A 27,784-nucleotide genomic window follows, 5' to 3' on the forward strand; every position below is an offset into this window, starting at 1 on the left:
TCTATCTATCTATCTATCTATCTATCTATCTATCTATCTATCTATCTATCTATCTTTTTTACTTTTTGGCACCACAAAATTCCTTGGGCTTATCTTTTATTTTCCCCATCTCAGCTCTGAAATCAACTACTTTTCCAAGTAACTTTGGTTCTTTTTATTGAAGAATGATATTTAAAAACTAAGATCTCAGTACTATCTGTGATAATTAACATCATGTTTAATGATAAAAGATGTTTTCTCTATAAGATCAAGAACAAAACCAGGATGTTCATGCCTCCATTTCTATTCAACATTATAATGAGGTCCCAGCCAATATACTGAGCCAAAAAACAAAAAGAAAAAGAAAAAAAGAAATACATACCAATTAAAAATGAAGTAAAACTTCTTATTTACATAAGACATAATCACCTATGCAAAGAATATGGGCTAATCTACAAAAAAAAAGCTACTGAGTTTTGCAAGTTTGCAGGACATAAGGTAAATATACAATATCAACTGTATTTCTATATATTGGTAGCAAACAAACTGAAAATAAAATTTTAAATACCATTTATATTAGAAGACATGAATACTTAAGGACAAAATTAACAAAACAAGGATAAGACTTGAACATGGAAAATTACGAAACATTACAGAGAGACATTAAAGAAGACCTAAATAAATGGAGAGGTATATGATGTTCATGGATCTGAAGCTTCGATCCTGTTCAAAGGTCTATTCTGTCCCAAATTTATCCATAGATTCAACGCAATATTACACAAAATCCCAGATTTTTGTAGAAAATGACAAACTGAGTGTAAAGTCTATACAGAAATTTATCTAGATAAATTCCTCTTATAAAACATCCTCCAGAGAATCTTAAAGCTTGAAGGCATTTCAGAGGTCATAATTTTGTGTGAGTAAAATGGCTTGTCCATTTCCCCACAGGAAGGAAGAAGCAAATTTAGGACATGGATTTCCACACTTCAATCTTGTGCTCTTCATGGATATTCACAATTAAGATTAATTCACTTTTCTTACTTAACCTAGGAAGAGATCCAGATTTCCCTTAAAGATACTAGCGTCTCTATATGAATTTATCTCTAGTTTTGCCACAATATATACAAAAGTGGCCAATAATTATGTAATAATAGATCTACAAAATAGTAAAGCTCCCCAAGAGTATTACAGCATCCCCATAACTAATTCCCTGTTCCTTAGTGATACAAACCCAGACAGACCCAATCGCGCGTTCACAGCCTTTCAGAGACAGACTCAGAATGTGCAGGCGCCGCGATCCCGCTGCTCTCGTATCCCTCAAGCACGCAAGACGCCTGGAAACATCAACGCCTCGTCTGACATCCACCCGAGTAAACCTGCAGCAGCCTTCAGTCCCGATGATTTCTGTTTGTGGACGCTTTGTAATTTTTGTGGTTGTGCTTCTTTATGGAAGACACTTAAGACCTTTGCTCAGAGTAAGTGGCATCTATTTTTATCAATTATAACAATTTAAACTCCTGCCTCCATAATACATCACCTAAAGCTATGTTTTGGCAGCTCCTTCTTCCTGCTGGCTGGCCCCCTCCAATCCCATTCACCTCAAGGGAGCTGGTGGGTGTCTTGCTATCACCTCGGCTCTGGGCATGTCTAGCCCTGCAGAGCAGAGACAGGATGTGTGTCTCTCAGCGCTTTCCCCAGTTGACGCCAAACTCCCACTTAACACAGAGAGCCTAACCCTGATCAGGAAATCTTTGTGGCGTATCTTAGTCTCCTGACAGGACAGAAGAAAGCCCATGTTTTGCCTCTTCTTTAAGTTAGCAGTGACACAACAGTGCCTCACAATTGTCTCTTCAAGAAATGTTTTCTCTCCTTCCTTCTTTCTACCCCCCACCCTTTTTTTTTACTGAGTTCTCCTTGGTGAGGGTACAACAAAGGGATATATGTTTGTGGCTTACAGCTTTGTACACCAAAGAAAACCTCTGACCGGGGCGCCTGGGTGGCTCAGTTGGTTAAGCGACTGCCTTCGGCTAGGGTCATGATCCTGGAGTCCTGGGATCGAGTCCCGCATCGGGCTACCTGCGCAGCAGGGAGTTTGCTTCTCCCTCTCCCGCTCCCCCCTCTTATGCTCTTTCTCTCTCTCACTCTCTCTCTCAAATAAATAAATAAAATCTTTAAAAAAAAAAAAAAAGAAAAGAAAACCTCTGACCATGTATTATTTCTGGGAGACATGAGAAGACTTTGATCCTTCTCTTTGACAAGGGTCTTCTGTAGTGAACTGATTTGATAAAAACAGTACATAGCCACCATTAGGGTCTAAATAGGGATACAACCCATAAAGAACATTATCAGTGTTATAAAGTGGATGTCTACTTGTCTACATGGAGTTAATAAATATTTAAGAACGGTCATGTGCTTCTCAGAAGGGTCAGGAAGGATCCAATATCTACCCCAGTGCTTTGTACATGGTGGGAGTCTAAAGTTCGAGTAGAGGTGTTTAATACCACACAACTATTCCACAACAAATGCTTAGAAAATCACCACACTCCCTATTCCCGTAACATAAGGCAAAAATTCAGTACTTGTCTTCTTCCTCGTAAGTCATATGGTATCATTCTATCTTTACCTTAGGGATTAATAGAAAAGAATATTTGGCACAAAATAGACATTTCCTAAGTGTTGCTGATTATATATCTTTCAGGGGAAAACTGGAATAAATTGAAACAGAAGGATTAAGTACACAAAAGAACTAGATAAAGATTCTAAGCAAATATGGAAATACATAAAAATTTGATAGTAAAATTTTTATAAAAATTTTACACAAGCGTTTGAAAATCAAAAAATCAAAATCAGTGTCTGTACTAACAATGCCTGAAATAGTACAAATAAAATAGACAAAGATTAAAAAGAAGGACTAGACACAATGATTTCCTGTCCTAAGCAAAAATTACAGTATTAAAAACAAGTAATAAGCAGATTACAATAAAAATAAAGTTATAAAATTAGTAGCATCCATTTTGTGGGCATTAAAATTCAGTTTCAAATTATAGAGAAGCCCGAAATAAGAAAAATATTCATTCCTTTGTTAAATATTGAAAACTAAAGTGCTTTTAATTCCTTTTCAAATAAGATCTGTATGAATAAATTTGTAGAGTTCACTTTAAAATTAAAGACATAAAGACAAGGAAAAACATTCTGATTTTGTTTTGCTAGTTTTCTTAAAGAATAACGTAACATTGGGTCTTTATTTTTTCTCTTAATATTAAGGAAACAATGAGAAGCAAACCAACATTACTGTGATAAAAGAAAAATCAATTACCATACTGAATAACATTTCAAGATGCATTTGGGGAGTCAGAATCAATAAATTTTTGGGCTGAGAAGTTCAATATTATATTCAATTATATGTAGAATAAAAATGAAAACTACATCATTGAATTTTATTCACTTAAAAATTTTTTTTGGCCGTAAATTCATTTTAGCCAAAATATATAAAGATTGTTCCATGAAAATAACCTACCTTTTTATCATAAACATCTTGCCAGTTGACTCCAGAGAAGAAACTGTGCCTCATAATTTCTTTTGCATCATCTGGGCCCCCGCCAAGGCTAAGAGACAGAAACAAGAGTGAGAGAGCATTAAGACATTTACATAAGCCCAAAAGGAAACAAAAAAAGTGTTCACGAAATGTAATTCTCCGTGGTTTACATAGTTCTTGAGATCAAGAGCTGTACCAATAAAAAGCTTTTGCTGTCAGATCTGATTTCCCTAACGTGCTATTAATAAGAAGTCGGTTGAGCACCCAACTCTTGATTTTGGCTCAGGTCACGTCATGATCTCAGGGTCAAGGGATCGAGCCCCATGTTGGGAGTCCGCTTGAGATTCTCTCTCCCTCTCCCTCTGCCTTGTCCCTGCACTTCCCTCGCACTCTCTCTCTCAAATAAATAAATCTTTAAAAAAAAGAAGAAGAAGAAGAAGAAGTAGCCTCAGGACAACGTCGTACCTGCAAAGAGTGCAGGCTTTGGGGACAAAACCGAAATAGGCAATGAGCGCTGGAACTTAAAAGATATGTGACAAGAACAAGCTCTTAGTCCCAGTGTCCCCACTGTAGAGGGGGACAATGATACCAGCCTGGTGGATCACCACGAGTGTTAGAAATAACAGAGGTAAGCACTTAGCACAACAAATGGGAGCAACTGCCATAGTCAATTCTATAAACCAAATTTATTGTGGTTAAGACTCAGGTCAAACTATCCTTGTTACCATAAATTCTGAAATGACTAAATAATTAGTAAGAAAAGCAACTTGTACAGTATTGCTAATAGATAGAAACTCAGCGGCTATTTTCATACCTGAAGTTAATTTCCACAGAAATGACGTTGCTAATCTACGAAATATCACTGTAACCTAATTTATTATGCAAGCTCTAATACATGTTACCAATTTAAAGATGCCCCCCCATCTTTGCAGGTACTCTTACTTAACAGAGAGCCGGCACAGTATGAAATTCAGGTATTTTCCAGCTTTCTCAGTCTCATATAGTGCATATTAGTCACTACGAAGAAGGAATGAGAAAAGCAAAAAAAAAACAAAAACAAAAACAAAAAACCAGATGGAAGCAAGAGGGGAGTGAAAGGGAAGAAAAAAAGAAAGAATGGGGAAAGAGCAGGGAAAAGAAAGGAAAGGCAATCTGTTTAAATCTGGATTGACAGAGCAAGCTTTCTCTGGTCTTGTTCACGGCCAGGAACGGTGTACTTAACAGCCAGCTCTCAGGGGGAAATGATGCATGTGTAATACTACATATGCAGATTATATGTACACGTTTGTTATGAATTTTACAGACATAAAGGATGCGAGGCACAAAATTTATAAAAAATAATAAAATACAGAACGCCCTTTACTCTAAAATAGCCAAGTGATGCTCACAGAAAACATTTGTTAATTTTTGCTGAACTCGAAAGCCACACTAATTGGGTTAGGAGTAGCTCCAACGTGAATACTGGCTGATGTTTTTGTTTATGGTGAAGACTAATTTGAAAGTGATACAACAAAGACACACATCAGACCTTCGCTTGCTTGTCAGTTATATGAGTGATTTCCTTGATGAATGGTGGAAGAATATTTCCTCATTTTTGTGTGCTATTCACAATGTCATGGATAAAGACAGAACAAACGTTAAAATGTAATCTGTATAGGGTGCCTGGGTGGCTCAGTCGGTTAAGTGTCTGACTCTTGATTTCGGCTCAGGTCATGATCTCAGGGTGTGAGATCGAGCGAGCCCTGTGTCTGGCTCCATGCCCAGTGTGGAGCCTGCTTAAGATTCTCTCTCTGCCCCTCCTTGTTGCTCTCTCTCTCCAAAAAAATAAAATAAAAGTAAAATGTAATCTGTGTTATTAACATTTTCTCTATTAGTTTCTTAAATCTAAACAATCAACAAAACAATAAAGCAAGCCCTGACTTACAAAGTTTGCCAATTTTGGTGATGTAAATACTCCCCCCCCATGGCCAATTTCAAGTTAGGAACCTGATGTCACTCAACACAGAAGTGGGAAGACGTGCACAGAAGCAAACCGTTCTTTAGTATTTCTATATAGACACAACAGATAAAAGCAACCTCAAAAGCACCAAGAAGAGTAAAACGTAACAAAATTATTAAGGAGTGATGAATTATGAGTATTTATTACCTGTGTTTTTAATGTACTTGATTTGATCTGTAAGTTCATATAATTTGATTTGTAACTATGACCGTATTAAACAACCAGCTCACAAAATCCTTGAAATGTAACACTGGCTCTTATGAGTCGGTACATGCCAACTCCCACACACCACTGGGTAGGAAGAAACAAACAGGTCATAATAAACAAATGATAATACAATCTAATGGTGCTGGTTATTATTAGGTATAAGGAACACACGACTGGGGAAGAATCCAGGATTCCCTGATACATGGTCAGAATGGAGCCGATATCGGAGTATCTGTGGTGATGATCCGTGGTTCCCACAGTCTAGGTCTCCTGTCCCAGACTGTACGGAATGAACCACCGGGCTGACAGGGAACTTCTAGACTAGACCAGATGGTACTAGCGGTGTTCGTAGGCAGGGCTTTCTGACTGGCGGGTCTGTATTTAGCGAATGCCAAAACTCCACCCCCTGGCCATGCTCTTTCTTCGTCTACTCCAAGTGGTGTATGTCCCTCCCTGGCTGGGCTGCAAAGTCTTTTGAGGGCAGAGATCAGGACTGGATGATCCAAAAAGCATTCTGAGCTCATACTTAGGGAGTCAGAAAAAGCAGTGTTTCTGAAGAGAATTTAACATCTCGAAGTATGCATCAAAGTAGTCTGCATGAGGAAACTCAGAAGCTTGCTGTACTTTCTTATACTTACGCTATTGTTTTTATTTTGAATGACACAGGAGATGGTGGGGGAGGTGGGAATTGGGAGTAGAGAACCATCATCATTTTGTAAATAGAAGGTTTTAATCCAGCTTCAGTTATTCATTTTATGTCACCCCTCTGTTCTCTAGCAATAGCTTGGCTTTGGACATTGCCAGCATTTAATCTATATTTGTCAAATATATAAAAAACTAAAGTATCAGCCATGAGTACTATGTGAAGTCTAAGAATATAATCTTAGACTGCCATTTTAGAAGCTGGGAGAGATTCTTTAACACGCACTTTCTCCAAGTGTGAAACTGTCAAAAATTTCAATGTCAATGACTCCCTAATATACGATTTAAGACTTCAAAATAATATCAAAATATGATTTGCACTAGGATATTTATGTCTAAGAATAGTAAACTCCGATATCAGAATGCCAAATTAAATCCTCAGCTACATGGATTCTTCATTAGTAGGAACATCATGGAATGTGTATTTTCCTGGTGCTACTGAATGCAGCATGAGGTCATGCTTTTCTTAGAAACTGTGCATAGGAGGATAGAGGAGATACTAATAGAATGAGCATAAAGTGATGGAGAATAAGAAATAAAGGCAAAATGGTAGTTGACCCTTTCGTAGAATGGACAGAAATTCAGTAAAGAGTATCAGAAAAATTCATCAGTATTTACAATTGTTGAATAGGAAGAATAATGAGGTCTATCGTTATGTTATCTTATGTTTCCAAAGACTTTTCAGGGTCCTTGAGTGGCTCTTTCTCTTTCTTTCTACCTCTTAAATTCTGTTTCTCAGGATTCTGTCCTAGGCCTTCTTCCCTTTGTACTAGACTCTCCCTACTATTCTCATGGCTCCAGTAGCCTCCGAGATGGCGATGGGGCCCCAAAGCATATATTCAGCCACTGTGTGTCTACTAAGCACTGATATGATTTTCAGCTGCTGGCTTCACATTCTGTGACTCCCTGTTCTAATGCATCCATGATGAATCTGCCAGAGCTACCTTTCATAACACAAATCCGATTACACCATCTTTTACTTTTCATAATACAGTGGCTTTTCATACTCTTCTGAATAAAGGATAAATATTTTCTAAGAAGCATAAGGTCTTTGCAATCTACCATTTCAGCTTTATCTCCCAACATTTCCCAACTCATACTCTACACACTCTAGTCGCTGAACTTCTCAAATGCCATGTTCATTTGCAATTCTAGATTCCTTTCCATGTCAATTTCTCTGCATGAACCCCCACCCCCCCGTGGACTCCAACCTTTCCAGCCCCCTAGACAGAGCTAATAATTTCAACAGGCACTTGTAGGTAGACCTGAGCAACTGTGAAGACACGTTCTGTGTCCCGCATTACTCTACGAACATCGACAGCAGAGCTTCTTTGTCTCGCTCATCCTCGCATTCCTGATATTTTAATGCAACAGTGGAGGGGCTTGACATATCCACCTTAAATGAAAACAGCAAATCATTGAAAATACCCTATCTTCCCTTTAGATAATACCAACCTCTGGATGGACAAACCTTCAGGAGTTGTCCTACACATCAGCCCACTAACATTCTAGAAATTTACCTCACATTTACTCAACAATTATTAAGTATCTACTATGTGCTATGCCCCCGCCCGGGCCCCGGGGGGGGGGGGGCGGGGGGGGATAGGAAAATGAATGAGACACAGACACAAGAACCACAAATACCAGTTTGTTCTACCAGCTGCTTACAGAGGGGACCATAAGGGAAAGGGCTGTCAGATTTACCTGGAGGAGTCATGAAAGGATGGGCTAAAAATTCACTGCCCTTGAAATCCAAGCCAAATATTAGATCCCAAAATCAAGTAGATAAAATGGAAATCCTAGCTCTGTTTAAAGATCACCTATCACCAAGTGCTGCCTGTTACATTAATTATGAAATAATCACACTAAAAATGGAACACATTTCACAACCTGAACCAACTGAGAAGTGGGTGCACTGCAAATCAGATACAGGAGAAATACCAATAGGCACCAAGAAAGTTGATTACTCTTATTCCACAGGAATTTTCTGTAGGATAAATCACTTAACCCTTTCCGGGCCTGTTTTGTCCTTATTCAAATATAAATGAGAATAATATCTACCTATCAACTCTACAAGGCCATAGAAACAGCAAAGGGGACAACAGATATGCAAATGCCCTGAAAAAGAACACTTGAAATCACTCTACAAATACAAGGTAAGCTCCCCATTACCAGGATCATAAAACACATTTCTGAAAGGTTCTTCAAGAAGCAAAAGGATGGTGTCTCTTTTATTATGTTTGCTTATTTCTGCTGAAAGTAAAATCATGCTTCTTATAAATTTAGAAGCTACAAGTGTGTGATGGAAACCATTTCTAAGGTAAACAAAACCCATATTTTAGGATTCATTTATTCCTTCCTGCATTAATTCAGTCTGTCAACAAATACATAATGAGCAGCAACCCAAAACAGAACTTTGCAAAAACACATTAGGGAAGATTTGACAATAAAATCTTGAAATCTATCCTCAAGATACTTAGTATCTAAGTGATTTTTAGAGCAATGCTGGCTGTCCTATATGTCTACAGGAAAAAACGAGAGATTCAGGGACGTTTTTACGTTAATAGTCATCTCATACGTGGCTTACAAATTGTATGTGTAGATGAATATAGAAACATGAACAAAGAATACTACAGTTCACTGATTAAGTAAGCAAAGGGCTGTAGGATTCTTCAGGTCACAGTTGTAGCTACAAAAGAAATACAAAGTGTGTAAACGTATTTTGCCATTAATCCTCTCAGCCACACAAGGAAAAGCGTATCTTCAAATGGCAAACAAAAAAAAGTAGTTGGATGTGTTAACACAGGTTGGGATGAGAGGACAGTACAGAGCCCAGTCTATCTTTTTTATTATGTAAATTAGCATAAATATAAAGACCCAGAGACTGAAAGGAAAAAAAAAAGGGATACTTCTATCCCCACAATAGCAAGTACCAGGGCAATTAAGAAATTGTTCACTCACAATATGGATATGAAAACCCTCAAAATCCTTATTTGGCAAAATCTGCATAAGGTTTCCAAGTCAGGAAAGAGTTGAAGAAATTTTTACAATGTTCTGTATTATGCAGTTAAAAATAAGTCAGTATTTCAGTGGGAAGATGTCTACACCAAATACACTGCTCCTTGGAGTTAGTTATATTTGGATTAATCTCCATATCACAATCTACCCACACTCGTCCATAGCCCATCGAGTGTTATTTGTGGCTTACCGTTTATTTGGATCCTTTATCAAGAGCCCTGAAAGCAGTGATTTTGCATCTGAAGAGAGTGTTCGAGGAAATTTAATGTCTTCCATTAGTATTAGTTCAAAAAGTTTCTCATGATCCTGGTTGTAGAAAGGTAGCCTCCCACACATCATCTCATACATGACGACCCCCAGGCCCCACCAATCCACAGCTCGGCCATAGTCATTGTCTTCTAACACCTAAGAGGGAAACCAGTGAAAAGATTCGTTATTACACATCAACTTTTAGAGCAGTCTTTACCAGATGTACAATTCTTACATCAAAGTGAATCCTAACTTGCAAAGCCTAGGTAGGCTACTCTCACATCTTGACATTTAAACTAGAAAGCATCCCACAAAAGATATGAATCACACCAGATATGTGAAATGTTCAATCCATGTCCCAAAGTGGCCAGTATACCATAAAGGGCCACGTGGCACATTCCAAGTGAGTGATGACTAAGGCTCAAGCAAAAATGGTTTGTGTATCTGCACATTTTCTCATAGGCCTACTTAATTTTTCACTCTGGTTTTACTAATGTGGACTTCAAGTAACTTGGAGGGAAGTCGTGCTGACTGAGCATAAGGAACCATGGAGAAGAACTAAGGAACTTGAGTCAAACTGTGAGGACAGGAATCATGTACGCAGAGTCATATAGACAGGTTCAGGGCACAGCGAGCATGACAATCAAGCTGGAAACTTCTGGAGGGCTCATGCATGTTTAAACTCTTTAAGGAAATAGTCAACAAAGTGAATATAAAGATTTACTGTTTGGGGTGTGTCCAAAGCTTTAGTACCTCACAATAAAATTTCTGTTAAACACAAACACCAAAAATCACAGTGCAGTATCTCTCTGGTATATGCCCTTAAATTTATTTCCCAAAATACATTCTGTGCAAAATAAATTTTGAAAGAAAGGATAGGACAGTATCAGTTAGGCTATGTTAGAGCCACCTATTCAAATCAGGGCATAATAATTCAGCATTTGTCTCAGGAAAATGTTGATTTGTACCTTCTTATTAGGTATGTTCCTCATCCAATGCAATTTTCTTCACTTATTTGGATCTTCCAATATTTTTTTAAAGATTTTATTTATTTATTTGAGAGACAGAGAGACAAAGAGAGCACAAGGAGGGGTTGGGGCAGAAGGAGAAGGAGAGAGAATCTCAAAAGCAGACTCCTAGCTGCGTGTGGAGCCCGACACAGGACTCGATCCCAGGACCCTGAGATCACAACCTGAGGCGAAGGCAGACGCTTAACTAACTGAGCCACCCAGGCGCCCCAGGATCTTTCAGTATTTTATTTTAAATTACTATATCTGAATAATCTTAAAGCCTACTTTATCTGATTCTCTTAGCTTTGGGACAAATAGAGAAAGAAAACCAATTAAAAAAATCTTATAACTGATTACATAAGAATTTGATACAGAAAAAAGTGGTGCACATGTTCCAAACTTTCTTAGTTTGAGTTAAGTAAATAAGTTGTTGAAGATTACTCCTATGTGACTTTTATTTAAAATTTACCAATAATTTCATAGAATTGACATGGTATGTTTGACAGTTAGACCATGATTACCTATCAATGCTATGAAAGGCACTTGGTAGAGAGGGTATTTATATGCATGGAGAATGTAATTTTGAGAAAAAACTATGTTACTTAAAGATTACTTCAGCAGTTTTTTTCAAATGTTATGAGAAGATTTTTACTTCGGTTGTATCCAGTCTCAAGATGACATAGGAACTGCATTAGCAAGATATGAACACAAGTCCAGTTCCTATGTTTTTCCAAAAAATCTTTTGTAGAGTAACAAACTAAGCAAAATATTTTGGGGAAGAACAAATTCTAGTTTTTGTCTTTGGCTAAAAATACTTCAGATTTCTACTTGTTCGAAATGAGTAATGTAAGAACACAGAGAAAACAAGAAATAACCTAAAGAAGCAGAAAGAATTCGGCTGTGTACTTATTACTTCAGTGAAAGAAAACGCTGTATGTATGATTTTTAAATACCAGTGACTTTTGATTGTTCAAGAATCTATCTCCTGTCCAATTAGTAGAATGGACTGTTTGTGGGCCTGATCTAATAGATCCAGGATTTCACCTAATGACAAACAATTTTAAAATCTAAGTAACCTTTTACTCAATTCCTACAACACCAACAAAACAGTGGCACGCGCAAAAAACAGCCAAATGTGGTTTTTAACCTCTTTTTTCATAAAACCATAAAAAGCATAAAAGCTGGATTAACTGCTTCCCGAACCCACGTTTCACCAGCCGGGTTCTCATCCCCAGCTGGTAAAACTGGCAATCCTTTATTTTTGTTTAAATACCTGGTTTGCAGCCAGAAGGGAAAGTGAGTACATAAAAAAAGGGTTTTATTTTTGAAAAGAAATAAGCAACTGAAAAATAAAACTGCATTGTAAAAATATCTGTTTGATAAAATAAATTTTTTATTTCGCTTTGTAAAATGAACACTGATTCTCAAAATAAGTGGTTTTGCTTCTGAACATACGCACTTTAATGAATATATAGATACATCACACTGCAATTAGAACTGTTTGCTGTATTATTTGAACTGAACGAATCTGATTTGATATATTGTATCTTATCGACACCTGAAGTCCAGCAACGCCGGGGAGAAAAAAACCCTAAAAACCCAGCCAGCCCTCTTAATCTAAGAGTCTTTGTTCTCAATTAAAAAGAAAGATTTCTGTTCAACTCCCACCTCCAAACAGCTGGAAGATGAAATATACAAGAAATAAAAAGAAAAGCGATTATATTTTACATGTGGATACAGAATATAAAACATGTTGCCACTGTTCAGACAATATCCTTTCTCTCTCCCTAAATCTAAATTATCTCAAAACACAATACTTCCAAAGGCTCTAGAAATTCCAGAGTGAAATTAAAATCCACAGCCTCTTTTATATTATTTTCTAAAGACAATTTTCCTCCCTTACTCAAAGCACATATTTTCCCCCAAATTACAGTAACATACAAAATTTACATTCCTTAACCTAAGAGTTGCAATTCCTTCTGACTACTTCTGGTGACCTTTTTTTTTTTCCCCAGAAAAAGGCTAATTTACTTGCTGTTTATCAGGAGGGCTCAAAAGGTGCGATTATCGGTAACGCAGAGGCACAGCATGGCAAAGTGCATTTCAACTCCATTACCACTCGCCTTATCATATAATTTGGATATAAATGCAGATCAAATCTGCTCCTAGAGAAATAATCCACTGAAAGACTTCTGAAGGATTAAAGAAAGTGTCTCTTTTCCACAGAATCACTGTTACTAATGTTTACAACTGAACTCAAGGTTTCAATACGAATGCAGACACTTGGTATTTCCTTTGCACCCTATTGTCTCTGTCACCACAGATGTAGCTTTAGTTTGTAACTACATTTAATGCAAAAGAGAGACATAAAGGACAAGAGGTGATCTGGAACACCAGAAGTAATGTAAATATTCAACAATGATAAGAGGTCACAGTAACTCAATATCCAAACAGAACACAAACGCTGGGAAACAAGGCTTAGTTTCCATTTTTCAACCAGGAGCCAGAGAGTGCTTCACTTTCTGATATAATAAAACCGGTTTCAAGGAGGTCACAGCAGGTATCCATTACCATTAAATATTCTGGTAACATTTGGTTAATATTTGGTAATAGTTGATGTAGATGCTTCTGTTTATAAAAGAGCCAGGGGAGTTAAATAAAAATCAGCATAAGTAGCTCTTGAATGGTTACTAATTTCAAGGATGATAATAATAAACTATGAATTTTAAAATGATATCATCAGTTAAAGTTCCCAATGTAAATATTTATTTGGCGAATGGGTACTTCCAAAAACCATATTCACTCCAGTGTTCTCTTACCAACTGGGATTTACTGGAAGGTTGAAGGAACACCTCTCTCGGCTTGGCCGCCAGGCCACACAATGCACCCAAGGCAAGCAATTATAAGGAGGGGATGTATGCCCCGGAGTGGCTTGCTGCTCAATCAATAATCCAGACAGAACAGATGGGGGAAAAAATTAAACATCCAAACAAACTGTCTGCACACCTATGTTGTGAAAGTAAACTGCGAACTTGGATGAACCAATTTACCATTAATTCAAAAAAGAATTTTTTTTTTCCTGGTAACCTTGTATTTCAGGTAACGGATATGTGTGTGTTTTCTATGTAAACATACGTTTCTATACTTTATCATTTATGGAAATCCTTTACATATTCTCCACATCCTAGGAATCTGCTTAAAAAAAAAAAAAAAGACCTGTTAAGTCTTCCAATCCAGATTCTAAAATGTAGTGCAGCTTTAGAAGTCTGTATTTCATGGGAATTACGAATTCCACTGTTTCTTGGTATTTTCTTCACGGATATTTATTTTATACCCGGTTCTCAAGCACTCTGTTAATTCTTAAGAGACTGAGGGTAAAGGCCATTTGCTGTGAAGGAGCAGGGCTGTAGGCTTTACGGATGCTTCCTTGCGTGTCCACGCAAGGACGGCTCACAGCGTCCTCTCGAAAGCAGTCCCTGGCTGCAGCAGGCAGCTCTCCTGAGCAAGAGGAGCACTACACGGGTGCAACGCACTTACGCACATCTGCCCAGGCAGTTCCCTACTTCCCTCCGATCCCAGAGCAACAGCCATCGAGGGGTTTCAGGAAACTGGGCCTTTCTCACCCAAAAGATGACAGCCATTGCAAAATACTACAGGTCATCAGTAGCGCGCGCCCAGCGGGCACTGAGTTTTGTCTCAGTTGTCATGCTTCAGAGAATTTCAAATTAAATTCTGGGCTTAACCTAGAATCATTCCAAAGCACAGAATGCAACTATTCCTGCTGCTAAAGCCGAAAGAGCACACAACACCGAAAAGAACTTTAGGTGAGAACTAGGGGCTGCAGGAACTCACAGGCCTCTAAGGAAGTAGGAGCCGCAACTTAGCGACACCCAGAGACAGTGAAGGTTGAACTAGAAATATTATTTTCGTTCATATTTAAGTAATATCCAATTTGGGGAGAAAGTGGGATGATGTTTACCATTACCCAGAAACAGTATAAATAGCATGCCAACTCATGACAGTTACAGGCCCTTAAGTCTCCTTATACATGAGCGGACAACCTCTACCCAAACTAATCACTGTGCTCCTTCACTTAATTTCCCCCTTAATATTGATGGATCCTCCTTTTTGGAGCCATTCAAGAGGATAAAGGTTTTCAAAAAGGCCTTAAGAGGATGAGTGTTACATGAATTATTAACAAATAAAATATGAGGGATGCACACAGTTTTAGAAGGGCTACTAAAACTTTTTATTTTTACAAAATGCTTAGGCATTTGAAGACTTAGTTTCACAATCTGTTAGAAGCGGTAGAATTTTGTCCGAGGGCTAAGCGAACTGTAACTGTGTGCTCCTATTTTTACCTGCAGAGTAAATGTGCAAACACATGCTAACCTTGGACTCACTCATTTGTCTTAAGCTCTAACGACAATATCGACAGAGCCCAGGAAATGATGCCTTTTATAAAATCTCTTCTTTGTTGCCTTGAAGATAAATACATACAATTCCATGTCATACATTTAAATCGAGTTGGGTTCTAAACGCCCCCCCCACCCCATCTGCACTACTCGTTGTCAGCAACTACATTTACCCTGAATCTGTGGATGCTCCCAGCTCATTCTGAAGAAGTAACTGCGTATCTCTGGCTTTAAATTTACATGAAATTTAACGTCCATTTGTGCTACTCCCTCTACGGCACCACAAGAACTTCGAGAAAATCTTTTTCTCAAAGTCGTCGGCAAAATATCTGGTCTCTTTCAGATATTTTCAAATTATATGTTATATGAAAGATAATAAAGGTAGCAGGCTTCAGAAGACAAGCGAATAAAATGACAGCAAGTGAATGTTTTCTAAGAATGAGGCTCTGAAAGCGAAGAACACATCAAACAATGCAACTTTAGCCACTGGAAAAAAACCTTTTACACTTACATGAAATCAAATTATGTATATATATTTTTTCTGAATAGCAACCACAACTCAGTACTATGCATTTTCCAACAGCCAAGCCATTTTTCTGCAATCTTTTTGTTAGTTCTAACTTGATTATCAAATAATTTTTATTTTTACACTATTACAGAAGTGCATTTCTCTAGGTTTCCAAAACCACCTTATTCAACCTTCCCCATCTGTCACCATCTGCTTCTTTTTAGCATGTACTTTTTGTGTGATCACATAAGCATGTGAAAAATAACTAACATTCAGATGATTATCTGCTGGTACATTTGAGGACTGGGCATAATAAAAGTGAACTGCCAAAACGTACTTAACACTTTTAATTTTGTTGGGTCTTGCATGTAAGCTACATTTGATTTTCAAACTGTTTTACAGTTGGAAAGTTGATCAGGTACTGCTAACTCAAGAGCAAAGCTGAGGCTAAATAATTAGCACTGCATAAAATGGTTTGGATTCAATGAGAGCCAAATCAAATAATAAAATTTAACAGTAAGATTTTATATGTGATTTCCAATTTCTTTTTGAATTTCTACGTGGAAAATATAGTATCAATTTAAAAAACAAAATTCTCTCGAAATATCTTATCGTCCATAATGTATGGCAGGTAAGGTTTCTTTCTAATATAAGAGCAAAAACACATTCATTTAAAACCAGATACAAATGCATTTTTAGAGATGTAGGATACTAAATGCGTACTTTATATGCCTGCTAGCACTGTGTCTCTCCAACCTCTTAAAAAAAAGACATGATTTTTTTTCCTTTACCAATAAATACCTCTTAATTCTTTACCAAAAGAGGTAAGAGAACAAATACTTGTAAATACTCTTTTTCCAAGAAATGGCATTTTTATACTGTAAGAGTCATCTTTCCCGGTGTTCTATGCTACAAGAAGAAACTTAAGCTTACTTAAAATTTGTCTTTAACACCAGCTATGAGTCTGACATGTCGGACAGTTAACAATCGGTTTTGACCTGATCCCTAAGTCTTTTTTGAAGTATCTTTTCATAGCCTTCGTGGATCTTTAAGGAGAAGAGCATTTCTGCCAGGTGAAGGCAAAGTAAAAGGCAGAGGGTGACACTGCTAGATGAGACACAGGAGGCCTGAGCTCTCTCCACAGTGTGTAAACAAGTCTTGTGTAGGAAGAGACAACGCTGACAATGAGCCACTCACAAGAGAAGCAGTGATCGGGAATGTATTGCAGGTCTGATAAGCAACTATGACTTACATACCATGGAGAAAAGTCTGGCATTGATGATGGAATGTACTAGAAATTTCAAGGTTCAAGGAAAGTGAGAGACACCATCTCAAGGGCTCTTGCCCACCCCTCTGACTCTGATCATGTTCATCTGATCACATTATTGCCTTGTTCTCAATTCCAAAGTGACTTTCCTTTACCCAGAGATCAAAGCTAAACTCCTTTGCATTTCAGTCCCCATCTCTGTATCCAGCCCCCTGTCTTCCTGCTCCCTGTTCACTGCCACTGGGCCCTCCCAGCAGGCTGACACACCCTTCTCCTCCCACGACCCTGGGCACAACTCCAGGAAAGCAATTATTTTCTTGCACAGTAATGATTGTTTTCTGTCTCTTATCACCCTGGTAAACAGCAAGCTACTTGAGGACAAAAACCATTTCTTACTATCTTTTATTCCCAGCCAATGACACAACGCATGACCCCTAATAAATACTCTGTAAGTATCTCCTGAGCGAACGAGAGTGTTCTTCAGTGAAATGGTCCACATCGGAGACCGGAGAAAGGGACTTAAAATTCTTGTTCTTAAAAGTAAGAGTAAACACATTCAAAGTTACCCCTATTTAACAAAAATTCCATGATTGACACAAATACTTAAAATGGAAGAATTTAAATTGCATGAGAAGTTAGCTGTTTCAGGAATTGTCATCCCCAAATGGTAACGACAGTGATAGAAAAAAGAGGGATTGAGACCGTAATTATGGATCAACACATATCAGCTATGGGTACAGAAAATGCTGTTAAAGACCAGACGTCTGCAATATTAAAAAAAAAAAAAAAAGGTACACAGAAATGTTTCTTACTTCTTTTTAAAAAGAAATCGATAATTTCTTGGGAATTGTAAAGTTTCACTTTAGAAACAACTGGACCCTTCTTGCATGAAACTCTTGGTTTTGTTCTTCAGCTGATGATATAAACATGTAAAACAGTATCTTTGTCTCTGAGATCATCTGCTTCTGAATGAAATGAGATGTGTTTATCTTCTTCAGAAATAATTTCCCTAATTGTGACACAACTAATTTTGTTATTCTCAATACAGGATGGCATCATCTGTGGCCAAGGATCACAGGGGTTACTTGAATTCCAGAGAAACAAAGGATTTGTTTTTCATGACATTCACAAATACAACCTATTCTAGAAAATATGATCTCATATTTGAATAAATAAGGAAGTGTTCCGAAAATTTTACTTAATTCGCCACAAAAATGGGAGGATCTTAACCAACTGAGCCACCCAGGTGCCCCAAATGGGAGGATCTTAAACTCCAGATTTTATAACAGAGAAAATAATATTGTTGGCAGCCTTCAAGAAAATATTTGGAAATGTACTGTATTTCAAATTATTAGCACTTATTTATAATAATGCAACATTCTTGAAATGTAAATTTACTCTCTAATTGAAAAAAAAAACCCATTATAATAACAAACTGGTATGAGTTACTACATGTATAGGGAATGCTAGGGTTCTCGATGTATTCCTACTTCTTAATTTAATTACCTTTTCCTTTTGAGCATTTATAAAGCATTCACCTTAAAAATGACAATTATTGACATCTATAAGTGGTCTTGAAATTGTGGTTTGGGGGCCATAATACATGTAGTTAAAAAAGGAAGAGTGGCCTGTATAAGATGGACCTAGTTAGACTCCTGATCCTCTCTCCGACAAATCCCTGTGGTGTACAGACTCCATTAAAAAAGAAGTTCTGATCCTCAGTCCCCTCACCTTTAAAAAAACTATCAGGGATGCTATCGCAAAAGGTCATTCCAAACATGCAGCACACATACACAGCAGATGTTCAATAAGCTAATATCCGTCCATCAAAGATCAGCGCCTCCCTATTTGGCTTCAGCCACACCAACCTTCCCAGAGTCTGAGGGAGGAACTGGGCTCGTTCCTGCCTCAGGGTTTTACGCTAACTGCTCTCCGTGTCTGCAAAGCTCATCCCCTCCACTTCCGCAATAGCTGCCTCCTTCTTAGCATTCAGCTGTCTGGTCAACCACCACTTTCCCGCGCATCCTGCCCATAGAAGACCGTATCTTCCAAAGACAGCTGCAACAGTATCTCCTGTCTCCCATGGTCTTCTACGACGGGGAAGGGGGAGTCAACGTCACTACCTTTTCAACTGGTGTTGGCTTGGAATGCCTAACCAGGAAGCCTATGACAGAGACGATGTGTGGTTCTTGGAACCAGGCCATAGAAGGAGACACATGCACGAGTGTTCGCAGCAGCATTACAGCCCCAAACTGGAAGCAAACCAAATGTCCGTCGACTGCTGAATGGATAAACAAAATGTGGCATATCCATACAATGGAATATTATTTGGCCATTAAAAGGAATGAAGTACCAAGAAAATGCTAAAAACATGGATGAATCTTGAAAACCTACAACGTGAAAGAAGCCAGACACAATCGGCCCCCTATTATAGGACTCCATTGATAGGAAATGTCCAGAAGAGGCACACCTGTAGAGACAGAAAGTGGATTGTGGCTGCCTGGGGGGAGAGGAGCTAATGGGTATGGGTTGTGTTGTCAGAGTAATGAAAATACTCCGGAATTAGATGGTGCTGACAGTCGCACAACTCTGTGAACATAATAAAAACCACTGCTGAATGTTATGGTAGGTGGCCTGAACTCCAGTAAAGTTATTACAAATATACTATGAAAAGGACTTTGCAAAAAACTAATAAAACATTTCTTAATGGTTTACTAGGTGAACAACAACAATAACAACAAAACCTAACAAAACAAAACAAAACAAGGGGAAACAGCCTGTGACTCGTTCCTCAGGACATTCACTTGTGGAACCCAAGGCTGAAGAGGTCTGGACCACCTGGCGAGGCTGAGGCTCTCGGTCAAGGCTCCAGGTGATGGCCTGTCAGGGTAGCGGCGGACAGGAACACCGACTGTCAGATGAGTGAGGATGCTTCCGCTCGCCAGCCTCCAGCCACAGTCACCCTGCTGCTGTGAAGTCCTTCTGGTTGAGGCCCCACATGCTGTGGGGCAGAGATAAGTCATCCCTGTTGTCCCCTGACTATTCTTGACTCTGAACCAGAGAGCACATAAAATGCTTGTTTTTCACTATTAGGATTTGGAGTGCTTTGTTACAAGGCCATAGTAATTTGAACTCTATCTAAAATAGCCACCACACCACACCCTTCCCTTTATCCAGCTTTATTTTTCTCCCTGGGCCTCCTAGTCATTAGATGACATTAGGGTATTTACTTATTTTTATTGTTTCGCTCCAGAGAGCAGGGTCTTTTGTGTCTTGCTCCTGTAACCACATCACCCAGACAAATACCCAATACATAGGAGATATGTAATATATATTTGTTGAATAAACAAATTCACAAATTATTATGGAACCTTCAGCATGGGGAGGTCACTGGTTGGGACTTGCTTTGGCATGAATTCCAAGATGTAGCTACTGTCCTTTCATTAACTTTCCCTATAAAATACTTTCCAATAATGAAATATGGAAATCCACAACACTGCGAATGTCAATTATCATTGTTTCTTTGTTTTGAAGGAAAATCCAAGATAGCTTATAAAACTGCAAACATTCCTGCTGATGCTATTCAATTACCTGATTTTAATAAATGAATCAAAATGGGCATAATCAAGAAATAAAATGTATGTGGCCAAAACATAAAAACTGACTTACTCTACTGAAGTTAGCACCTTTGTGCTCATAAAATATAATTGCTACATATTTTTGCTCTATAATCCCATGCTAAACAAGTGAGAGCAAAATAGATGTGATTCGTGTTGGTGGAATTTAAGAAACAAAACAAACGAGCAAAGGGAAAAAGAGAGAGAGAGACAAACCAAGAAACAAACTCTTAACTCTAGAGAACACACTGGTGGTCACCAGAGGGGAGGTGGGTGGGGGGATGGGCGAAATAGGTGACAGGGATTAGTAAGAGTCCACTTATCATGATGAGCACTGAGTAATGTACGGAAATGTTGAATCACTATATTATATACCTGAAATCGACATAACACTGCATGTTAACTATACTGGAATTAAAAATAAGACATAGTAGATACCGCAATGTTTTTTAATGCTAAATGGTTTACTTTGCAAAACATATGGCCATATTAGATTTTTCCTCCGAATGAAAGCATAGCCTACCTCTGGTGCCAGATATTCTGGTGTGCCACAGAATGTCTTCATGGTGGCTGCATCTGTGATCCCTTCTTTGCAAAGTCCAAAATCTGTAATTTTTATGTGGCCATCTTTATCCAGCATTAAATTCTCCAACTGTGTAGTAAGAAAAATGACATAATTTGTTTTATAGTTTTCAAAAATAGGAAAATACTGTTTTGAAAAATTACTGAATGCTGAGTAAGGTATTTTGGAAAGAGGACATAGCTGTAGTTAATAGAACTTGCAGCACTTACAAACCCTATAGCTTCCTAACTCATGTGTGAAAAGAAGTATGTTTTATCAAATACTTCACGATGATAAAATTATTGATTTTTAAACCAATGGGAGTAAGAGCCATTATTGTGTAAGCTCTGAGAACTAAAACCTAAATAACTTTTCAAAGCAAACAGCAATCCTTTTCTTTTTTCTTAATAAATTGTGATCTAAACAATCCCAAAGAGACGAGCATCTTCTTCTAGATATATACAGATGGTTTTCAACAATTGCTCTTGGGAATCTATTGCTATTATAAAATATTCACTTACAGAAATGTTTTTTGGTGGTTGTTGTAAATCAAACCTAAATCTTATTTTGTAAGGTAAGGCGATATCCTCTTTTGAAGATCTTTGTAATAAAGAAATACCAACCCTTTTAAACATAAAAAGAAAAAGAATATCAAAGTCAAACATTCAACAGTTAATGAAAATATATAGCACAAATATTATAAAACTGGAATCTCTTTGAACCCGTTAATTCAAAAACACCAAAGAGAATTTTAAAGATTTAACCAAGTATCAAGATCATTTGCCTCAAGTGAAAATGATAAAATGTAAGAGGGAAAGGAGTTTGTGCAATATCAATGCAATAAAAAATAGCAACAATAACTGATCTTTTCCTCCCAATGTGAACCCAACCTTATGATTATCATCACACAAAGATACATATGAGGTCTAGCTTGTGATCCTATAGCCTTATATAGACAAGGCTCCTAAGCTTGCTCAGTCATCTAGATGTAACCTGAAGGTACATACAAGAAACACATACACAAGAAACACATGTGAAAAATGTACTAGCAGGAAAAATGACAATTAGCTTATTTAAGGAGTGAAGACTTATTCTCCTTCATGTGATGACATATGACAGTGCTTACCTGAACTTTGAAGTCAGTATCAATTTCAAAACAGAACTCCATATAAGAATATAAACAGATATCAATCATAGAAAATGTGATAGTATACTTTGTCACAGTATCCAAGTCTTATACACGAGAAACCAAATACAGTTAAGGAAGTAATGCTCACTGAAGGAAAGATGAGAACAGACCTAAGTCTCTGGGTACAGTACTGGCTGAACTAAATGCTCAGTACATGTCTCATGAACTGTAGAGACTTCAGTGAAGTGAGTTTTTCACTGGTCTACAGGAAGGTGAACAAACCCTAAATATATTTTGAACCTTTCAAAAATAGAAGTTCTTTTATTTTATCTAAATTCAGATATCATGCATCTTCCTTATGCTCCTCTACTAACTGGAACTTAAAAATCAAGCCTAATTTACACAGATGGCAACAGGGCCTGAATACTGAAACCAGTCAGAAACATCAAGAAAGACTCTGTCTACTTCCCTTTCTTCTGATCACCACTCCCTGCTTTGTTCTTTCTTTTCTTTATGCTTTTGGTTTTCTATCCTTTTTCCTTCACTTTCAAAAATACCCTCCTCTTCTCTCTCTACTGAGAAGTATATACCGGGAGAGTCTATTTTGTTGAATGAAAATATAAATGCCCTGCTTTCTTCATTTTAAAAAATATGCATATTGTTTTAATATATGAATATATCATATAAAAAACAAAACCAAATTAAATTCTTAACATGCTGAAAGGTCTTTTAAAAATATTTAGTAAATCTCTTTTATTAACATAATACATAAAAATTCTTATAAAAACTTCAAATAATACATAATAGTACTGAAGAGAACGTGAATGTGCCGTCTATAGTCCATTCCATTCCCGCTCCTGTCTGTGTCAGGAGTATGTTATGTCACTCCTCTCTATACGCTTTATATGCATTGGAAAGTATTCATGGAAACATGATAGCATGCACCATTTCTCTACATTTTGACAAGGCTATCTGGAAGCAAATGGAGACAGAAGTTCTTAAAAAAACACTGTTTTTTAATACCAAAAAGTGTGTATATTTTTTAAAATCCCGATTTGCACCTTGTTCTCTAGCCTCCTATCTCAGCTCTAAGATGCCAGGGGTTGAGGGATGAGGAAGGAACCAAGACACAGGACAGAGTTGGAAAAAGGAACAGGGTGAACATGACCAAGAGTCTCAGTCTGCCCAGAACTGAGGGGGTTTCCCAGGACACAAGACTTACAAGTTCTGTAACTGGGGAAGCCTGGGGCAAACCAAGACAGTTGGTCTTCCTACTTATTTTATAAATATGGAGTCAAGTCAGAGAACGCATATGTCAACTCAAGCTTTGCCCTTACTCACTGTGTGACTTTGGGCATGTTGTTGATTTCTGTGTCTCTCAACTTCGTCTATGAAACAGAGGTAAATAACAGTAGCATCCAACGTGATTGCTTTGAGAATTAGAGATACTGAATGCGGAACTTTACACACCGCACACATTCAATAAATGTACTGATCATTTATTAAACGTGGAGAACTTAATGGCTAAATTATAAGTTATCACAATGGTGTGTGCTCTTCGAGACAACACAGGAAAGTTCAGGAACGGAACTTTCTGAGAACTAAAACCTAAATAACTTTTCAAAGCAAACAGCAATCCTTTTCTTTTTTCTTAATAAATTGTGATCTAAACAATCCCAAAGAGATGAGCATCTTTGAGCAGCTCAGTGACTTTGTTAAAAATACTGTCAATATGCAATAATTTCTATTGACTAAAATAACAAAACACAAATACTTCATAATTTTTGAGCCAGTTTTTTCATGGTGTCCACCTTCTCCCATCATTTATTTTTGCTCTCTGGACATCCTGAAATGTCATTTTACTGAGCATGACTGACAAAAACAACTTACTCATCAAAAAGAATCAATAATAGTCAGAGATGTATCACTTTACAGAAAGGATATCCCCAAACCTACTCTTGTATAAGGATAAATCGGGGGTAACTAAATATCCAGTCTTGTTTAAAAATAAGTAATAATTCAACACAGATGCAAAACAAACTTTCTGTAAAATGTTAAGAACCATCAGCATTGTGATTAACGAATGTGGAAGATGCACAGAATCACATGGAAGTCTTTTCAAGGCAGATCAATGGCTTAGATCGGATCAAAATCACCTGGAAATCACTTCCTCTGTGCATTTAACACTAAAGGAGATTTAGTCACACATTCTGTGTCAAGGAGAAATTAAAACATTTACAAACGATCTCTCCTTGGTTCTCTTTCCTCAATTTCATGGCTGTCCTTCTTGCTTGGGTTGGCTGCAAAGTGCACAACGCACAGTGTCACTGACTGCTCAGGTACTCTCCATTTATAAATTTCAAATTCATCTGTTTTTACCTCCAAACAATCTTAGTTTCCAAGACTGAGAGCAGGCATTATGTTTATGCTCCATGGATGCATCCACTGGCAAAAGCCATGACGAAGTCAAATAGGAGGTTTGAGAGAAAAGATTATATATTAAAAATTCAAGCGATGCTTACTCTCTGTCCAGTTAGAGGGGGTTGCTTTCTAACAGTTCATTTTTTGAGAAGAGAGAAAATATTAGACCTATACCTCACAGAGTTCCCATAAAAAAGGGCAACATTTTCCCCCAGCAGAAGCGGACAGCCGTTACCTGATAGGTCTTGATTCAGTGTATATACAAAAAAATATAGTAGATTTTGACATCTTTTTGCCCTCTGTGCTTTGTGGACAAGAAATCAGAGCAAGAAAGTACTATGCTCCTTCTTGTTCATGCTGGTGCCCCCACCCCCCACAGAATTAAACTCTAAAAATCCTTGCTGTCTTTAATACAGTGCTTCTCAGCACTTCACAGTACAATAAAAAATGAAATGTGTAGGGCGTAAGCAGGATCAGCAGATGGGCTGCTTGAAGCCAGAACTGACTGGCCCAGAGGCTCCATGGCTCGGGCTCACCTGTAACCCATTTGTGGTGCACAGGCTGGGAAGCTTTGCTCTGATGTACGCCAGGCTGGCTAGGCTGGCTAAGTTTTGTATACTCTCTAATATTCTAATATAGACACACATTCTAGTGTCTCGCTACCATATGTATCTCTTAGGTATCATTTCATTTAAATGGCTGACACCGTGATTCAACAAAGGAACGAAAACAGCAGTTCCTAAGGGCTCTGAGGGCAGTCGGAGCAGGTATGAACAATCCCCTTCACTCACTCTTAACGCCCCGTTTTGGCTCAGTTACAATAAACCCAATGTTCGGTACCCAGACTGCCTCCGGCCCGAGAATGAAATCAGGAATCTGTCCTCTGCATGTTGCATTCTCAGGTTTAGGCCTACCAAAGTGCCAACATGTCATACAAGTTAACCTGCAGGACCTTAATGACCCTGAAGTTAAGAGTGTGGAAATACTGAAGGAAAACACGTCTCCACTTTCAACTTGCCTGAGCTAGAAAAGGATTCATAATGTACAATGGCGGAGACCCCACTAAGGTGGCCAGGCTGCTTAAGAATTAGACTACACATAAGGAATGCAGCCCAATAGTACAATATAATTTTAGAGGGTGAAGGGGTTCTTAATAGCAGTGGCTTAAAATTTTTATAGAAGAGGGAATCCAGGGTGATTGGTTAGAAGTGGTAGCTGGGGGATGAGTCTTGAGACTTGGTAGGTAAAGCAACAAGAACCCTGCTCTCGGTTAGACTGCAAGCTTATCTGCGGCGAGCGTTAGGGAGCTGATGAAGACTGAAAAGATTCTCAGCCCATCCTTTTGTGCTGGCACGAAGACCTGGAAATTACCTAAATCTATTTGTTGGCTTCTCATGTTAATAATGTAAATGGTTACATTAACCATTAAACTCTCTAGGCAGAAAACAAGATTAGATGAATCACCAATAGAATGTAGTAGCGATTTATGTATGATTTTCTGCCCCTTGCCCTGTTATAAACTCTCGGAGAAGTTAATTCTTCAAGAATTCCAGTATCCTTATATGCACTTTTGCATATGTCCCTATTCAGCCTAATCTGTACTTGGATGGCACGGCCTTTGAAAAGAAAGCTTTCACTTGCAAAGTAAGAACTAAGCAGAAAGGAAGATTTTAACATATTTTGCATTACTGCCGAAATCTTAAAAGAGATTTCTTCAAATTTTGATGCTATCATGAAGATATACCAGTTTTTCCTAATTAATCACAAGGAATCTGGGTCCTTACTAAAACAGAATTTCGTATTATGACATCTATTGATAAACTAAGCAAACTTACTTTTAGAAGTGTAACAAAGTGTAATAATTTATCTGCTGCTATGAACACCAACTTATTAGGAACTATGAATTGATAAAATATCTTAAATTAACTTGCACATGAAGTAAGGCTTTCCCTCCAATGGTAAATGGGGCGTCAGCAAATAGGTACAGATTTCCTTGAGAGGCACAGCTATGACAGGCATCTCAAATGGATTTGCGTTTGAATAAACATAAGATCATTAGCAAGGAGATGATCAAGACAAATCTGAGCCTGATCAATTAAAGTGGGTACCTAAATCAGTTTTTGATGATGCTGTTTTTAATGTATCTGGTGTAAATATATTTAAAACATCCATTCTCTTATCTTTGGCAGCTTTATCCAAATTTTAGATTTACAAAGATCTCCCAGAGCTACTCCAATGCATTCCCTCCCCCACGCAGATCTCATTTCAACTCTAGAAAGGCAGAAGGGTGTAAGGAGCAGGACACGGGGCCTGGAGCTAGGATTCATGGTTTCCATAATCTTGACCATGTCACCAATTTAGTCCTGGACTTCAAGTAAGTCACCTGCTAGGCTTCTAGGTTTCCATGACCTCACCTGTCAAGTACAGACCAACTTGAAATATCGACGATCCCACCTATACAGGATTGCATTCTATTATGCAAAATCCTGTGTGCTACGGATACAAATAACACTTGTATGAATTTGAATGCTTGGCTTTTAACATTACATGTATTCTTCTTGGTGTATATTCGTGTGGCTTCTGTCCTGTGTTACATATTTACTTAGGCCTTAAGTTAAAAAAAATAAACTTAAGAGAGCAGAGACTACCTAACTGTCTAGTAAAGTCAGTGGTCTATGCATATGGTAACTACATGGACTGGTATTTATACATACTGCTGTTTAAGAATTTTGGTCATCAGAAAGGACAGGGCAATGAAACTCCTACTAAATGCACTTTGATATACCAACATGTTGATTCATTTAAGAAGAAATGATTAACAAAGACTACTGACTGACCAAGACCATCCCCATTATATCATTCCTTAATCAGGGCTGGCAATCAAATGGGCATTCTTTCCCTTGTTTCTTTAGGTTAATAGTTCCTACTTTCAGCCTAAGCATTTTGAATATGTTACTGAGTACCGCCAAATTATTCTCATTTCCTTAAATCGAAGAAACCCCTTTTTAAAACTACAAGTAGGACCCATAAAATGTAACACTTCATGCTTGGGGAGAGCAACCTCTGAGAAGAGCTAACTATTTCTAAGTAAGTTTGAAAATGCCATGTAACTTACTAAGTTTCATCATTCCATATAACTATTTTCTTTAAAAAACATCTAGATTCA

General features: G+C 37.8%; 1 protein-coding gene across 4 annotated transcripts in view; it reads right to left on the minus strand.

Annotated features, from left to right (window-relative positions):
* Positions 1-27,784, minus strand: part of AKT3 (AKT serine/threonine kinase 3) — a 311,247-nt gene that overhangs the window by 40,263 nt on the left and 243,200 nt on the right. For all 4 annotated transcript variants that reach the window (XM_035010956.1, XM_035010959.1, XM_035010957.1 and 1 more), the window contains 3 exons: positions 21,030-21,158; positions 9,631-9,845; positions 3,497-3,584 (listed from right to left, as the gene is read on the minus strand). In XM_035010956.1, coding sequence (XP_034866847.1) covers positions 3,497-3,584; positions 9,631-9,845; positions 21,030-21,158 — 432 coding nt within the window. The remainder of the gene's footprint in view (positions 1-3,496; positions 3,585-9,630; positions 9,846-21,029; positions 21,159-27,784) is intronic.

This window comes from Mirounga leonina, unplaced genomic scaffold, assembly GCF_011800145.1.
Source record: "Mirounga leonina isolate KUSES-001 unplaced genomic scaffold, KU_Mleo_1.0 Mir_154, whole genome shotgun sequence".
NCBI classification, from domain to species: domain Eukaryota; kingdom Metazoa; phylum Chordata; class Mammalia; order Carnivora; family Phocidae; genus Mirounga; species Mirounga leonina.